Source organism: Leiobunum rupestre, chromosome 10 (assembly GCF_980474605.1).
Source record: "Leiobunum rupestre chromosome 10, qqLeiRupe1.1.hap1, whole genome shotgun sequence".
NCBI classification, from domain to species: domain Eukaryota; kingdom Metazoa; phylum Arthropoda; class Arachnida; order Opiliones; family Sclerosomatidae; genus Leiobunum; species Leiobunum rupestre.
The window spans coordinates 43196759-43215329 of NC_143393.1; the positions used below are offsets into that span (position 1 = coordinate 43196759).

The window sequence follows — 18571 nt, forward strand, 5'->3', positions numbered from 1 at the left end:
TGAGTGGGAGAAAATTTCCGTCCGGAAGCCAAAGTCGCAAAAAGCGAAAAGCCAGTCAAGAATTTTTAAATTCTCAAAAAGGGGCTCTAAATAAGTACTTCAAAACATCAATTCCAGTCTTAGAACAAACTCAATTAAATGCAATTGCGAACAAACTTGACTTACCAACCACTACTGAATCTTTAAAAAATCAACTTTCCCACAACGAAAACAAATCGCTAGAATCCGAACCAAAACAAAATAGTACTGACAATAAAATAAGCTTATTGAAGGACGCTATAGGGGTTCATGTTGAAAGTAATCTTTCAACTAATATCTCGAACGATGTTATAAATAAACATTCTATGTTGCAAACGAGTCAAAATGTTTTCGATAAAGTTGTAGAAGCCATTGAAGAATCAGTTATTGATAATATCTTAATAGGAGCTCCTAGTGAAAGTGAATCAAACAATTCAAATGACATGGCACTTTCATTTGTCGCTTCCAGGAATTCCCGAGAACCCCATGAGAATAGCACTATCGTGCACCATTTAACTCCTGCTCTATCTGATTTAAATGCAACTCAAATTATTCCTGACATTAGTATCGACATGGATTCTCCACTCGCTCAACCAAGGCTCTTATCATTTCCCCAAACGATTATTAGGGGTCAAAAACGAAGTTTCAATAGTATTTATTATGTAAAATATCCCTTTTTGGAATATTCTGTAGAAAATGACATGGTATACTGTTTTTGCTGCCGTCATTTTCCAAGCAGTGGTAAAAAAACATATTTCACAACTGGTTTTAAAAATTGGAAAAATATGAATGAGAAATTTCACGAACATTTTACTTCCGAGAAATCGACCCACCAATTAGCGGAAACGAAGTACATACATTTTTTACAGTCTAAGAAACGAGGAGCTATAAATAAGCAACACCGTTTAGATACTATTCGAAACAGAGAAGTTTTATCCGCCCATGTGCAAATTGTTTTAACATGCGCTCAACAGGATATCGCGTTAAGAGGGCATCGAGAGAACGACGATCAGCAAAATCGTGGAAATTTCATTGAAATCCTAGAATTGTTAAAGCGCATTTCATCTGACTTAAAGAAAAAAGTAGATAGCATGCACAATGTAGCAAAATATACCCACGGAATTATACAAAACGAGCTTATTAACACTAGTGGTGCACTTGTTCAAAGAATGATTATTCAGGATATTAATGATTCGGGTGGTTTTTACGCAATAATTGCTGACGAAACTAGGGACAAAGGCGGTGTAGAACAACTAAGTGTTTGTGTTCGATTTATCACCACTAAGAGAGAGGTTCTTGAAAGGTTTTTGTCTTTTGTTGATTTACATAAATTTGACGCTGAATCTTTATCTTCCGCGATTATTAATATTCTTTTATCAAATGGGTTAAAAATATCAAACTGTGTAGCGCAAACATATGACGGAGCGAGTGTAATGAGTGGAAGTAAGTCGGGAGTGAACATTAGGATTAAGGATGCTGTGGGTGGGATGTGTCCATATGTGCACTGTTACGCCCATCGCCTAAATTTAGTTTTGGTGGATACCTGTAAGAATGTACCAATAATTCGTGAAACACTTGGTTTGTTACAGGCAATTTATACATTTCAAAGTGAGTATTTTCAAGAGGCCCAAAAAGAGCTTGAATACGATGTAATATTAAAATTACCCCAGAGTTGTGATACTAGATGGTCCAGTAAAAAAAATGTATACATTTTTTTAGAACTAGATATAATGCTGTAGTTTTAGCTTTAGAAAACTTAATTGAAAGTGGCAAATCTGAGGAAGCAGCCGAATGTAGAGGGTACCATTCCCAGCTTCAAATTTTCAGCATTTTATTAATGGTCGTAGCATTAGATGAGATTTTAGGCGTAACAAATGTGTTGTCTGAATATTTTCAAAATCCAAAAGTAGTTATAACTCAAGCCGTAGCAATTTGCGGTGCCACAATAAAAAAGTTAGAAACAGACCGAAATTCTGAAAGATTCGATCAAATTTGGGATGTTGCGAAACAATTAGCTCTCTCAGCCTCAATTCCAGTACCAGAAAAGAATAGTTCCGTCAAAGTACCCATGAAAAGAAAAATTATTCAAAACAAAAGGTTAAAAGGTACCATAATAACGGGTATTATAGGAAGTTGGGAAACGGAGTTCAAAACTATTGGCGACCAACTTAAAGCAACTTATTTTGAAATTTTAGATAGATTCGTATTAGAAATGAAAAAAAGATTGTTAGAAAATTGTTCTATTTATGAAGAACTTTGCGCATCAGACCCAAATTCGAGCGAGTTTTTGAACGTTGAAAAAATTACTGCGTTTTGTCAAAACTACAAAAGATTTAATTTTGAAATGGAGTCTCTGAAAAATCAGGTCAACGTTGCTAAAATGTTATTTAGTACCAAAAGCGGTGAAAACATAAACACAGAAAGTTTGCAAACGCAGCTTGAAACCAATGAATATCTTAAACCTCAAAATTTGCAAAATGTTTCCGATTGCTATAAATATTTATTGACATACGAGCAGGCATTCCCAGATCTCGTAAAATATTTCCAAATTGTATTATGCATACCTGTTGCTAATACTATTTCAGAGCGTAGTTTTAGTACACTTAATAGACTCGAATCATTTTTAAGAACAACAATGTCTGAAAATCGATTAACAAATTTAGCCTTGCTCTCTATAAATAGAGATTTATCTAATAGGTTAAGAGACAATCCTTTGTTGGTTGTTGACGAGTTTAGTAAAAAAAGAGAAGAGTGCAATTTATACTTTGAGTTAAATTTTCAAATTTTTAAATATGTAGAAGCTATAAGAGACATATTGGAGGGCAAGCCACAGCTGCCACCAAATTATAAGGGGTAACTAAAATGGTAAGGGCCACAAAATTCTTAGGGGCCACAAAATATTTAGCCCACCCGTGAAAATACCTAAGGTATTTTCACGGGTGGGCTAATTACTTTGAAATGTATAAATTGCCTGTAACAAACCAAGTGTTTCACGAATTATTGGTACATTCTTACAGGTATCCACCAAAACTAAATTTAGGCGATGGGCGTAACAGTGCACATATGGACACATCCCACCCACAGCATCCTTAATCCTAATGTTCACTCCCGACTTACTTCCACTCATTACACTCGCTCCGTCATATGTTTGCGCTACACAGTTTGATATTTTTAACCCATTTGATAAAAGAATATTAATAATCGCGGAAGATAAAGATTCAGCGTCAAATTTATGTAAATCAACAAAAGACAAAAACCTTTCAAGAACCTCTCTCTTAGTGGTGATAAATCGAACACAAACACTTAGTTGTTCTACACCGCCTTTGTCCCTAGTTTCGTCAGCAATTATTGCGTAAAAACCACCCGAATCATTAATATCCTGAATAATCATTCTTTGAACAAGTGCACCACTAGTATTAATAAGCTCGTTTAGTATTGATCCGTGGGTATATTTTGCTACATTGTGCATGCTATCTACTTTTTTCTTTAAGTCAGATGAAATGCGCTTTAACAATTCTAGGATTTCAATGAAATTTCCACGATTTTGCTGATCGTCGTTCTCTCGATGCCCTCTTAACGCGATATCCTGTTGAGCGCATGTTAAAACAATTTGCACATGGGCGGATAAAACTTCTCTGTTTCGAATAGTATCTAAACGGTGTTGCTTATTTATAGCTCCTCGTTTCTTAGACTGTAAAAAATGTATGTACTTCGTTTCCGCTAATTGGTGGGTCGATTTCTCGGAAGTAAAATGTTCGTGAAATTTCCCATTCATATTTTTCCAATTTTTAAAACCTGTTGTGAAATATGTTTTTTTACCACTGCTTGGAAAATGACGGCAGCAAAAACAGTATACCATGTCATTTTCTACAGAATATTCCAAAAAGGGATATTTTACATAATAAATACTATTGAAACTTCGTTTTTGACCCTTAATAATCGTTTGGGGAAATGATAAGAGCCTTGGTTGAGCGAGTGGAGAATCCATGTCGATACTAATGTCAGGAATAATTTGAGTTGCATTTAAATCAGATAGAGCAGGAGTTAAATGGTGCACGATACTGCTATTCTCATGGAGTTCTCGGGAATTCCTGGAAGCGACAAATGAAAGTGCAATGTCATTTGAATTGTTTGATTCACTTTCACTAGGAGCTCCTATTAAGATATTATCAATAACTGATCCTTCAATGCCTTCTACAACTTTATCGAAAACATTTTGACTCGTTTGCAACATAGAATGTTTATTTATAACATCGTTCGATTTATTAGTTGAAAGATTACTTTCAACATGAACCCCTATAGCGTCCTTCAATAAGCTTATTTTATTGTCAGTACTATTTTGTTTTGGTTCGGATTGAGAATTTAAAAATTCTTGACTGGCTTTTCGCTTTTTGCGACTTTGGCTTCCGGACGGAAATTTTCTCCCACTCATTTCTACATTTTTTTTTAAAATTTGTCAATACTTAAATAGTTAAATTTACCGGATATAATTATCTAAAATGTATCTCTAAAATCCTTTTAATTCTCGAGGAATATTTATCTTAGTAAATAATAAGACTAGTTTCTAAGATATTAGAAAAATAACTAATAATAGTAATTTGCCTTGACAAAGGCGGTTTGGAAAATATATATCTACTAATAGTTAGCTAGCCTTGAAAAAGGCTGTTTGGAAAAATTAATTATTAATAGTTAATTAGCCTTTAAAGGGCTGTTGAAATAATTTGAAATAAAATTAAACTATCAACTAGTCATTTAGCTAAGTGTTTATATTTTAAACAAGCGCATTAGGGCTTCTTTAAACCTCGAGGAGGTAAAGTCCGCTCTTGCTAAAATATTAGAACAGAAAAGACTAAACTACTTATAATTCGAGAAAGACTTTCAAAATATATATCTACTAATAGTTAGCTAGCCTTGAAAAAGGCTGTTTGGAAAAATTAATTATTAATAGTTAATTAGCCTTTAAAGGGCTGTTGAAATAATTTGAAATAAAATTAAACTATCAACTAGTCATTTAGCTAAGTGTTTATATTTTAAACAAGCGCATTAGGGCTTCTTTAAACCTCGAGGAGGTAGAAGTCCGCTCTTGCTAAAATATTAGAACAGAAAAGACTAAACTACTTATAATTCGAGAAAGACTTTCAAAATATATATCTACTAATAGTTAGCTAGCCTTGAAAAAGGCTGTTTGGAAAAATTAATTATTAATAGTTAATTAGCCTTTAAAAGGCTGTTGAAATAATTTGAAATAAAATTAAACTATCAACTAGTCATTTAGCTAAGTGTTTATATTTTAAACAAGCGCATTAGGGCTTCTTTAAACCTCGAGGAGGTAGAAGTCCGCTCTTGCTAAAATATTAGAACAGAAAAGACTAAACTACTTATAATTCGAGAAAGACTTTCAAAATATATATCTACTAATAGTTAGCTAGCCTTGAAAAAGGCTGTTTGGAAAAATTAATTATTAATAGTTAATTAGCCTTTAAAAGGCTGTTGAAATAATTTGAAATAAAATTAAACTATCAACTAGTCATTTAGCTAAGTGTTTATATTTTAAACAAGCGCATTAGGGCTTCTTTAAACCTCGAGGAGGTAGAAGTCCGCTCTTGCTAAAATATTAGAACAGAAAAGACTAAACTACTTATAATTCGAGAAAGACTTTCAAAATATATATCTACTAATAGTTAGCTAGCCTTGAAAAAGGCTGTTTGGAAAAATTAATTATTAATAGTTAATTAGCCTTTAAAAGGCTGTTGAAATAATTTGAAATAAAATTAAACTATCAACTAGTCATTTAGCTAAGTGTTTATATTTTAAACAAGCGCATTAGAGCTTCTTTAAACCTCGAGGAGGTAGAAGTCCGCTCTTGCTAAAATATTAGAACAGAAAAGACTAAACTACTTATAATTCGAGAAAGACTTTCAAAATATATATCTACTAATAGTTAGCTAGCCTTGAAAAAGGCTGTTTGGAAAAATTAATTATTAATAGTTAATTAGCCTTTAAAAGGCTGTTGAAATAATTTGAAATAAAATTAAACTATCAACTAGTCATTTAGCTAAGTGTTTATATTTTAAACAAGCGCATTAGGGCTTCTTTAAACCTCGAGGAGGTAGAAGTCCGCTCTTGCCAAAATAATAGAACAGAAAGACTAAAGACCTGACTCGTTCTGGAGCTCAAGACGAAATGGAAAGAAATGTTTAAAAAAAAAGCAGCTTAGCGGTCGAGTCTGGAATTGACCATATTTCGCAAAAGTGGTGAAATCGAAAAACCGCAGAATTTTCCAGGAAGCGAGAAGAGCAAGGTCGTTTTATTGTTGTGGCTATCGTCGCGTTTACTGGACCCCTTCTGAACTTGTATCCGAGCATTGACGTGCATGCCCGCTGGGGTATTTCCCGAAATTCCCTCAAGCCCCTTTCTTTTCTTTCAATTGTTCATTAAACTTTCTCTCCATTTCCGCTCCCTTCGCCTCCCGAATCTATCTGTTTATGGTCTACTATCTTTTTGAGTAAACGAATTGATTTTTAAAGATTTTTCCCCCTGAAAAACTTTACTTGGCAATAAAAACATAAAGAAATTTCAAATATGTGGCCTCTTAAATATAAATATGTGGCCCTTTTAATATAAATATGTGGCCCCTCTCAGAAATGCAGGGGGGCTAAAGCCCACTTCAGCCCACCCTTAGCGCCGCTACTGGACGACGACCAACGTACCAAGCGCTCCTTATAATATAGATACCAGTAATACCACTTATGACTATACAGATGCCTCAAAGAGAACAATAATTCAACTTTTTATTTAATTCTCGGAATTTTCCCTCTTTTTACACAGCTAACGATATAATTTGAGGGAGTCCCGTGGACTCTTTACCCCCTTCTAAAGACATTTTTTTAGGAGTCCCGTGATTTTTTTCAGGGTTTTTGACGCGTGGACTGCCGCTATTTAAAGTGTGCTCTGCCACGGCCGTCTCGAGATCTGCTTCGCGCTCATAGCGGCCCAGGTGATCGTACGAAAATCGCGTATGGGAAATTAGTTCAAAAACGTCTCTCATCATTTTTTGGCGTTAGTGTAGCTCCCCCCCCTTCAGTGTTGCCAAATCGTGGGAAAAATCCCATGTCGTGGGATTTTTTAGGGCTATTTTTGAGAAATGGGATAAAGGGTTTTTTTTACAAATTCAAAGGTTTTCATGGGATTTTTCAATTTTCGAGGAATTTTCGAAGGTCAATTGAACTTTTCCGACTTTAAACAACAACCTCGGCATTTTCAATTGCAGCCCTCGAAAATAATGTTCAATAAAAATATTTTAAAGTAAAATCTATATAAAAAAATATAATTTCGTTGGTCTCAAAACTATTTTCCGCGGAGTTTTCACGAAGGAAAGGGGTTGTGGCCATAGAAATCTCATAGGTAACTAGAATGCTGCCACCTAGGGCCGAGCTTGACGCCAGTTCGCCTTGAACCTTCAGCCAATGAGAGGCCGTAGAGTGGTTCCGCCAAGGAGGATAATAATCGTTTGGAGTTAAAGCCAGTCAAAGACGGCTGATTTTGTGCATTTTGCGATGGTTTTCGATTAATATCTTTATTTGCACGCGAGACATCACCATCCAAAAATATTTCGTGATATCATGAATGTAGTCATATTAACCATGATTATCGAACTGCATTAGGTAGTCTGGCCTCAGTCGCTAGGATGGGAGGGGCATAGTTATTATGACGTTGGTCACGCGCCACCACTTAAAAATTGTAAGTATTTTGCTTATTTGCCATCATACATTTATTACAAAAATAATTTAAGATAAGAAAAACGGCGCGGAAAGCCTAGGCCATATAAATATTTTTCTCTCACACGAAAAACCGGCCAAACCCATAGAAATCTCATAGGTAACTAGAATGCTGCCGTATAACTGGCAAATGGGCCAAACGCCGTGGCAGACGATAGCCAGATCTCAGCCAATCAGAGCTCAAAGAGTGGTTCTGCCAAGAATTTAATGTCACCAGAGAGAATGACGTCTTCTATCTCCCGCTATAGTAGCGGATCCAAGGAGGATTATTATCCTCCTTGGCGGAACCACTCTACGGCCTCTCATTGGCTGAAGGTTCAAGGCGAACTGGCGTCAAGCTCGGCCGTAGGCGACAGCATTCTAGTTACCTATGAGATTTCTATGGGGTTGGCCGCTTTAGCGCGAGAGATCAAAGTTGGCCGTGCTTGTTGCATACTGTACAGGACCTGGCTCTCGTGAGTCGTAAATATTAATTCTTGGCAATTATGTTTAATTGAAGCGCCCATTATAAGCGGGATTGGCTTATTTGACTTAAATTCTAATATTTCGCAGTTTTCATAATTATATCCTTCTTTAATAAGGCATTAGCATGTCGTATACATAAAAATATAAGTAAATAGCAATAAAAGGCGGTACATTATTTTAAAGTTTGTTGATAATTAAATTATGTACCAAGGCTTAACCTTGAGAACTGGTTGAGTTTCTTCGGGTCAATGAGTCGCTGGAGTGTTGTCTCTTGTAGGAACTGGGAGACTGATTATTTCTGAGTGCCCAAACGCCGACTTTGTTTCGCTTAGCCTCGGCTTCGGCTCGTAAAAGTTCTTGTTTGATTTCTCCGTACTGGGCTCCCCTTCCTCGGTAAACGTAGGCTAAGCCGGCTTCGATCATCGTTAGTGATACGGGTTTCCCATCTACCGACACAGACCCCAACAAGCGATTGTACTGATCCTTAGCGTACACCACCAGATCGACATTCTTCTTGAGAATCAGGCTTCGCAGTTTGTCCCTGGCCTCTTGGGCAAGCGGTTGTCCAGGGTTTCCTTGGCGGGGCATTTCCGGTGTATCGATACCTAATTGATTAAAATGTCAATTAGAGAAAGGCCCTAATAAAACCGTTTCGGATGGAAGTATCTAACTCCCTAGTTACCGTAATGAAAGAAATTACTTAGTGGATCGATAGGGAGTACTAGTCTTTGTTAACATTGAAAATGTTGATCCACCAGTCTTTTGCTGGGTTGTAGTATTTTCAAAATTTTTGATTTAATGGTAATTTTATTTTTGAATTGTTTATCGATAACCCGATGAGTAAACGGAAAATGCTCAAGACGCTGGATTAACCATTAAGCAGGTGCTTAGTGCATCAAAGCAAGGGGACAACGCAGGCATTTTATATTGTCAAAATTACGATGGACCATATAGGGAGTTTACAGTATGACGTGCCACTACGTCACCCGTGCTTTTTCCTATTGATAAAAAATTTCCCCCCACAATGGCGGCCATGCTCAAAGCTACGGAGTGATATTTCCCTATAGTTCAAAACTGCAAATGGTGCTTAAGGCCTCTAAAGGTCTTAATCCTTAAAGCTAGGAGCAACAAACACAAGGAGAACGCAGCTAGCCTTTAAACACGCTAACGAAGGGTTGTGTACGAATTTCATTGGACGAGCGTCACGAGCCTTTACGCTGAACGTTTTACGGGCGGGGGGGGGGAGACAATTTCCGAATTTTCCCCTTACGACGGCAGCAGGCGCTAAAGCGTCTAGCCAATGAAAAACGTACACACGAAAATCCACGACTTTTGACGGGTTGCGTTGTCCTTGTGTGGGGTGTTGTGTTTGTTGCTCCTAGCTTAAAGGGAGTATGAATTAAATAAAAAAAAATAGTCCGCTAACACGCGCTACGACTTGTTTTTAACATAACTAGCGCCAATCTTTCCTAGCTTCTGTTAAACCTGGTGGCCAAAATGTGAAATTTATTGATCCAGCGTAAATATAGAAGTTCATACTCCGTTTAAAGGGTTCCAACAGTCTCGTAAGGGGGAGAAAGACGTTCCACCTGAAAAACCTGTGCGAGGAAGAAAAACCGAGAGAGAACGAAGTAATACGGTATAAATTCGTTTCCTATACGGCGCCAACCATAGTTTTCGGGAATAACCGAAACTAACGTCCAGATTGGCTGCCAGGGTACGCGTGTCAGTGTTGGAAATAAGCTTTTTAAAAGTGCTGATCAAAGTGAATTGTTAACAGTAGCGTAGCTAGGGGGGCGGCGGGGGTGGTCCACCCCGGGTGCCACCCATTTGGGCGTAATTTGGGGGTGACACCCGACCGTGAAAAAAATAAAAACTTGTAAGTAGCACACCATGATATCCGCCCGGGTGTCACCCATGCTAGCTACGCCACTGATTGTTAATAGCGATATAATGAGTTTTATTTATCACAAACCAAAGAGCTTTGATATGTATCACATTTCTTAAGGAACTTTAAAAAATATTTAATCATCTTCTTGTTCTTCGAATAAAAACAGTTTTACTCCTTTTTTACCTTATTTTTGTTTCTAAAAGTCATAAAGAAATTGCAATGTCTTCTTTGCTTATTTTCTTAAAGATTGATCTAGATGTTTCGCATTTAGTTCGACGAATCTGACCATAGACAGGATACATACTGTCTATGATCTGACTGATTGTAGCAGAAGAACGTCAAAATAAATTTCTGCAAGATTGGAGTCAAAATCCGCAATTTCATTGGCTATGAGCATAGAAATCTCATAGGTAACTAGAATGCTGCCGTGTAACTGGCAAATGGGCCAAACGCCGTGGCAGACGATAGCCAGATCTCAGCCAATCAGAGCTCAAAGAGTGGTTCTGCCAAGAATTTAATGTCACCAGAGAGAATGACATCACCTATCTCCCGCTATAGTAGCGGATCCAAGGAGGATTATTATCCTCCTTGGCGGAACCACTCTACGGCCTCTCATTGTCTGAAGGTTCAAGGCGAACTGGCGTCAAGCTCGGCCGTAGGCGGCAGCATTCTAGTTACCTATGAGATTTCTATGGCTATGAGAAACTGAGAGCGCAACGCTTTTATCATTTTCTCTTTTAGGTATAGAATTATACTTTTAATTAAAAATAAACTGGACATTGTGACCTGTGAACCCCCCAGATTCTATTAAATTTACTGGTCATAGCCCAAAATAAACTGGTCTTTGACCGACGCCACCGCCTTATTTCCAACACTGACGCGTGTGCGACTGTTGGAATCATAGATATAGGAAACGGATATAAAGGTCTAGATAAAATATTTCAAAGGGAACGAATACGGAGGTGACAGCTAGCAGAAACGCGTAATTTCTGCAGGCTATCCTTATAAGGCGCTATCTATCGGTAAGAAAGCTCGTACTATCGTCGCGAGAGCCATTGTCTCCTGCTTAAAAATTATACTAAAGTCACCAACAGATGGTGTCTAAAGACTACGGCCTGCGGAAAGGTCAAGCACTTAGTACTAAAATGCTAAGAGAGCTCGCGCTCTTGGTCACGTGCCTTCCTCGGTGTCTGCTAGGTGTCAATTCCATTGAGTTGGAAATAAATAGAGGTACAACTAAATCTGGCTGGCGCGGGACCATTTTCGTTCAATATGGAGACTTTTTCAACTATATCGTTTAACCGTGGCGGCATCTGTCTCTAGTGGTGGCAACTATATTGCAATTGAATTTTTGCGCGAATGATATAACTTTACAAAATATAGATGGTGCTACCGCCTAATTATAAAGATGAATTTCGTACAGTTTTCTCAGAACAGGTCCCGCGTAACCATGGCAACCGAAATCGTAATTGTAATTCTAGCAGTATTATTCCCAATTCAATGGTCAATTCCGTATTTTATGTTAGGCTTAGACGCCCCGAAATTTATTTAGACCTTTATATACATTTCTTATATACATTTCTTATATCTATGGTTGGAATCCTGAAATCCTGCCTTGTCGCGGGTTTTACCTATCAATCTGACGCTCAACGTATCACGATAGTTGATTCGTCCACTGGGGTTCGCCGCGTTGTTTGGCACGTGGTAGAATTTGAACGTATCTCCATCGTAAACGGAAGTGACCAAACCGTGAAGTTGCAATTTGGTGACGTTATTTGGAATTTGGGACGCACTCTTGATTTGTTGGGTTAGTCCTTCAACGTTCAGAAGTAGTCCGCAGACTATGGCCGCTATTGAAATTAGATACATTTCCGAAAGTCTGAAAGTAAAACTGATGATAATTGCTATAAAATGACAAATGGATAAATAATAATTATCAGCTAGGTTAATACCCAAAGCACCACTATAGGCCCAACTTCAAATGCCAGCCAACGACTTTTAATGTCATTAGGTGGTTTTTTTTCGCCTGTTCTGGGTTTTTTGAGCAGGTTAAAAAGTGTAGGCATATGACGTCATTTTACTTCAATTCTGTCTTGACGAAAAAAACGAGTTGGAGTAAGAAGGGAGTAGTTAAAGGTTAAAGGTTATTTATAAAAAGCTTGTCCGTCATGTTTTCGTGAAACGAAATTTAAGCAGACGACAAAGCTAGATTACTCCCTCTACACCTCCTTTCGAGGAGGAGTAAAAAGTGTAACCTTAGAGCTCTGGAACAAGCGAACAAAATTCGGGACAGGGTAAATCTTACCCCTAGAACAGGCGAATAAAACGTCTTAGGGTAAAAGGTTTACACTTTTTGTCCCCGGACAAGCGAAAAAAAACCACCTAATTCAGGTGGCCGAGTGATCGAATAGGCACTTCATCTTCAACGAAATTGCTAAGAAGTAATATTTCCGAGAGCCAGGACCGGCAAGTCACTGTTTATATAGTGCTTGTTAAAATAATATACACTTTTCACATTTGAAGAAGTATAAAATTTGGGCTTACTATAGCCAATAATGTATTTATTTATAGTTAGGTTAGTTTTCATAGAGCCACGTAGCGGTCAACGCGAGAAGCTCATAAACTGATGGATTTTTCTCTGCTATACAGATATAAATAACAAATCGTCTCACGCTATGTGCCCACAATTACCCTCACGCTCTAGTTCCTCCCGCTAAAAAAAAAATCAAATTATATTTTTCCTCCCCCCCCCCCTCTTGTCATGTAAAAATTGGGCCATGGTCGTCTTAAGTAAAAATAAATACAACTAATTGAGTAATGAAATATAAAGGACTGAAACTGTTTTGAGCATTAGATAATCTTTGATTTTACGTAGAAATTAGAAAAAAAAGAGGGTAAAAAATTTAACATATTTTAAGAATTTTTCAGAAGTACCCAAATGTAAAACGCTGGTTTTCGATCGATGGCGCTATAGCCAGGGCCGTATTTCCGCCTAGGCCAACCTAGGGGCCCATCCTCGGAAGGGCCCTCCAGTGACCATAATTACTGTATTTGAAGGCATAAATCTATAATATCAATCGTAATTTATATTGGAGAAATTCCTAGCTAGAAGATTTTGTTTTAAAATTACCAAATTTTCTGCCTGGAAGTTTACGGACGCAGCCTTAAATCGTAATGTTGCATAATTATCGCATATTTAGTCGACGATTGTTAAGAGCTTTTATTAATTAAGTAATATAACCGTAGAGCTCAGACTTCTACGCTGAATCAGGGTAATTCAGGCACAGCCTAGTTCCAGGGATAAGAATAAATGCAGCGCGTGAAAAGGGGCCCCAGACTCCTTATCTGCCTATGGGCCCAGGATCTCTAAGTCCGGCCCTGGCTATAGCGAGAGTTTGTCAGAGTATTTTATAATTCTTCTTAGTACAATACCTTAATTGGCAAAACCAATTTTAGAACTACCCAAATACGGCAGAACTACCTACTAAAATAGACCCTGATCCCTAGCTACGCCCTTGTTATAGTAGGGCCTAGATCAAGTCTCGTTAAAGGACCTTTAAGTTTCCACAACTTGTGATTTTGAAATATTCAGGGTTAGAATGTTGGGTATTAGTTTTTAAAGGTATGTAGGGAATAGAGCGCTTGACTAAAATAGCATTTGTTAAAATAGCGTTTTCAAAACAGCATTTTGTTGCAACGGCGCTTTGTTAAAACAGCGGTTGTTGAAATAGCGTTTCTCAATACCGCGGTTTGTCGAAAGAGCGTTTTGTTTAGTCAGCGTTTTTTGGTTAAGCGTTTCTCAGTAGAGCGGTTTGTCAAAACAACTTTTTCCATAAACAGCGTTTCTGAATATAGCGTTTCTCAAATTAGCGATTTTGAAACAGCGGTTTTGGTCAAGACAACGGTTTCTTAACATTTATATGAATTGACGATGGAAAATGTATAACAGTTGTTAGGTTAGGTTAGGTTAGGTTAGGTTTGGTTAGGTTAGGTTAGGTTTGGTTAGGTTAGGTTAGGTTAGGTAAGTTTGCAATACTAACTATCGGCAGAAACCATTAGGTAATGAAATTTGCCGAAATTCCAGAAAAATATGTATAACAATAGGCCTATATTATTAGTGCTATAGAAAGCAGCGCCGTTTTGGGAAACGCTGTTTCGACAAAATACGGTTTTGAGAACCGCCGCTATGACAAAGCGCCGTTTGAACAATTTGTTGTTTTGGGAAACGCTGTATAAAGAAACGCTGTTATGACAAAGCGCCGTTTGAACAATTTGTTGTTTTGGAAAACGCTGTATAAAGAAACGCTGTTATGACAAAGCGCCGTTTGAACAATTTGTTGTTTTGGGAAACGCTATATAAAGAAACGCTGTTATGACAAAGCGCTATTTTGACAAGACGCTGATTTGAAAAACGCTGTTTTGGAAAATGCTGATTAAACAAATGCTGTTTAGGAAAGCGCTGTAGTCCCTACAAATCGTTTTTAAACTTATTTTTGGGCTAAACGCATTCTCACTCTGGATCATCACGATTTTATTAGGATTAAGTTCTGCAAACTAAATCCTAATAAAATCGTGGTGATCGAAAAACGGTCTCCTTGGGCGTTTCATTGTACGGTGCTTAATATCCCCATTTTCCGGCACAGGCTGCTTACTAAATCGTTGGACATATTTTAAATTATCGAAGATAAAATGGAACTCACCCAAGATCTTCGCAGTCAACAAGATGTAAAAGCGGTTCTCCTAGTCAATAGAAATGAATGATAAGAACCGGATTTTTGCGCGTTTACGTAATACACTCTTTAAACGCGTACAATTGCCAAAACAAAAAAACCCACGAATGTATTTATTTCTTCTTAGGGAGAATGACTATGTCGAGAGAATCCGCGGGCATCATGGGGTTAGAGCGCCGATTTGATTTGAGTCGGAGGCGGCGTTAATTTTTTCGGTGGTGGCGGCGCGAAGGGGCAAAGCGTCTTCCCCCTTTTGACAATTTGAAAAAAATATTCCAAAATCTTTTTGAAGGAAAAAATAATAAAGTTACGTACAAAATCTAAAAATAAATTCGGCGGCGGGATCAAAATTTAACGGCGGCGCGCCGAAAAGTAAATGACTTGGCAGCGGCGGTTCTGTCTTGTTTCCCCCGGAACGAAAGAGGCGAGAGTTAAAACGTCCCCGGGGGGGGGGGGGGGGGGCGCTTCAATCACGTCCGAAGACGTCAGTTTCAGGGAACCAATGAGATACCAGGCTGATTTGATTTAGTTTAGATAGAAGGGGCTTACTGTTAGAACATGAGGGGGATTGGTTGAAACGCTTAAAATCGTCTCAATATAGTCATTCTCAGTGGAAATACATACATTCTTGGAGGCAACAATCTGGAAAGAAAATGTTCAACTCAAATTTTGGGGCGGTAGAGGTTTCCTTCCTTCAAGAGCGGATATAATTTTCCATCGCGACGGAAAGTAGTTGAATAAACATCTAATCAGGTCAAATAAAAAAACGTCTTAATGACGTTTTAAGCGATGTTTCATTAGTGAAGGGTGTCTTTGATGGAAAGTAATTGAAAAAGGAATGCGATTGTACTAGAGCAGTCTGAAGTCTGCTTTCTTCGCTTCAGTAAGTGGTTTTTTTTCGCCTGTTCTGGGTTTTTAGAGCAGGTTCAAAAGTGTAGCCCTATGACGTCATTTTACTCCAATTCTATCTTGACGAAAAAAACGAGTTGGAGTAAGAAGGGAGTATTTAGAGGTTAAAGGTTATATATTTGTTTTGTTTTTAAGATGGCGACCGGTGGTGAGATCATCAATATAGGACTAATTTTTCTTATTTATTTAATAATAATAATAATTAGCTAGGCTAATACCCAAGACACCACCTGAGGTCTAAGTCATCAAGCAACTTTTAAAGTCGTTAAATAGCATTTAACAATTGGATATTCGTTATTAAAAGCTTGTCACATGTGAAGATGTTCAAAACCCGTTAGATTTTCATGAAACGAAATTTAAGCAGACGAATTTTCTATATAAGCTAGATTACTCCCTTTACACCTCCTTTCGAGGAGGAGTAAAAAGTGTAACGTTTGAGCTCTGGAACAGGCGAACAAAATTCGGGACAGGGTAAATCTTACCCCGAGAACAGGCGAATAAAACGTTTTAGGGTAAAAAGTTTACACTTTTTGTCCTGGGACAGGCGAAAAAAAAACCACCTAATATCGGCTCTTGGTATCGGGGCGCTAGAGATACTCTAGAGATACTCTAGAGATAATATTATTCCCAAATAAATATGAACAAATATTTATTTGGGAATAATATTATCTCTAGGGTATCTCTAGCCACCCGATACTGAAGCGATCAAAGCAGACGCTAAGAACGGTCCTAATTTTAAATTAGGTGGAAGGGGTACGATTTCAATATTGATTCCCCCCCCCCCACTCGAACATGAATATTATCGTAAACATGTTCTAATTCGTGTTTAAAGAAATAACTATAAATTAAATTTCATCTCTCGGATTAATTTAAAAATTAATTCCTCCCCGATTTAAAAGGGATTTTTTATTGCAAAGAATCAATAAATATTCATTCATCCATTCATTCAATAACTTTTAATAACAATTAAGCAATGTTATCACCGCTGACATGTTCGGTGTTTAAAACCTTTTTTTAATTTAATATTTTGTTTTATAAAAGCAATTTATATTTTTTAAGAGACCATCATCTTCCGTTTTTAGCTTTTAACTTGCTTTGAGTGACGTTCAACTTCCTTTTTCAGCGTTTAACTTGCTTTGAGTGACGTTCAACTTCCTTTTTCAGCGTTTAACTTGCTTTGAGTGACGTTCAACTTCCTTTTTCAGCGTTTAACTTGCTTTGAGTGACGTTCAACTTCCTTTTTCAGCGTTTAACTTGCTTTGAGTGACGTTCAACTTCCTTTTTCAGCGTTTAACTTGCTTTGAGTGACGTTCAACTTCCTTTTTCAGCGTTTAACTTGCTTTGAGTGACGTTCAACTTCCTTTTTCAGCGTTTAACTTGCTTTGAGTGACGTTCAACTTCCTTTTTCAGCGTGTAACTTGCTTTGAGCAGTGCCCCCGCCAGCAGTAGGCACAAGTAGGCACGTGCGTACTGCCAATACTAGAATACTGCTCCTCAGTGTGGTCTCCGTCCACGGCCGCCGGTTCGCACAAACTGGAAATGGTCCAAAGAAAGGCCGTTCGGTTCGCGACCTCTGTGGGCTACTCCTGGGACGTTAGTATAACCCGGGTTCTCCAGAATGTCCGCTGGCCAACTCTAACGTCACGTCGGATGGTCAAGCGTCTCACGGCAATAAACTCGGTGATCCATAAGTCGGGTGGGGCGTACTCCGAGCTCAGCGCTTCGGTCTCGCCTTGGAAGCGTCCCCCGCGAGGATCTCGTTCTGGTGGCTCTTATGTCCTCCCTTTCATGAGGACGTCAGTCCGGAGAAACTCATTTGTGCCATCTTCAGTAAAGGACTGGAACTCGCTACCAGATCACTTAAAGTGTATCCCGCTTCGGCCAAAATTCTCCAAAGAACTAAAACTGTATTTAAGCTTAGATTACTAAACCTATTGCTGTTACTATTATCCTGTATTTTCTTTCTGTAAATACTCTACTTCTGGCGTGATGGGCTTCGCCTTTTGCCAGCTCAATAAACTTTAGAACTTTAGAACTTCAAAAATTTTAAGCCTATTTTAGGGGCCTCTAAAAGTTTAAAAAAATTGCCTCTGGGGCCTCCAAATGTGATTTTTAAATTTTATTTATTTTTAAAAATTGGTCATCTAGCCCCCTAAAAAAGAACTCCCATTCAATTCCAATTTCTAAGAGTCCTAAATGGCCCTAACAAAACGTTCCCTTTTGAACCACCTATACTCGAAATCAATATTACTTGAGTACACAAACAAAGGCAGCGAACTCTGTGGTTTCTGCTTTTGGTAGTGTACTCTGTTAACATTGATATAGAGTATATGACAAAAGACTGGCCCGGGACAGGGAAGTCCGTCGTGCAAGAAAAGCAGCAAAAAAAAAACCACCTGTTCGCCTCAGTGATAACTTAGCTCCAACCAACACAATAAACATAAGCTTAGTTTCTAGAATTCTACAAAAGGGGGCATAAAGTGAGAAGCTGGATTTCTTTAATACGACTTAAACCGTTGCAACGCTTAAACGAAGGGAAATCCCAGCGGAGCTGAAGTCGAAGCGTAAAGCATCGTACCAGTCACTACTTTGAATAGAGAGCGTCCTGGGGATTAGGGTTTTTTCTTTTTTACTCCTTGTCCCTTTTGCGAAATCACGTGATATCAGTGACCACTGATCGTAGAGAAAGGACCTAGACCTTCGGTGGTCGGACTTGTCCAATAGGGATGTGTAGCATAATTCTTCAACCGTTAGGGTTAAAGTGATAAGTGTTAGTGGCA

At 38.0% G+C, this 18571-nt stretch overlaps 1 protein-coding gene across 1 annotated transcript; it reads right to left on the reverse strand.

Moving 5' to 3' along the window:
* Positions 1-8348: 8348 nt before the first annotated feature.
* Positions 8349-14953, reverse strand: LOC149925972 (uncharacterized). The gene is made up of 3 exons (XM_090160725.1): positions 14853-14953; positions 11784-12031; positions 8349-8866 (listed from the first exon to the last, which is right to left on the reverse strand). Exons 2-3 carry the CDS (start codon positions 12019-12021, stop codon positions 8475-8477), a joined length of 630 nt encoding a protein of 209 aa, XP_090016851.1. The 5' UTR covers positions 12022-12031; positions 14853-14953; the 3' UTR covers positions 8349-8474.
* Positions 14954-18571: the final 3618 nt, after the last annotated feature.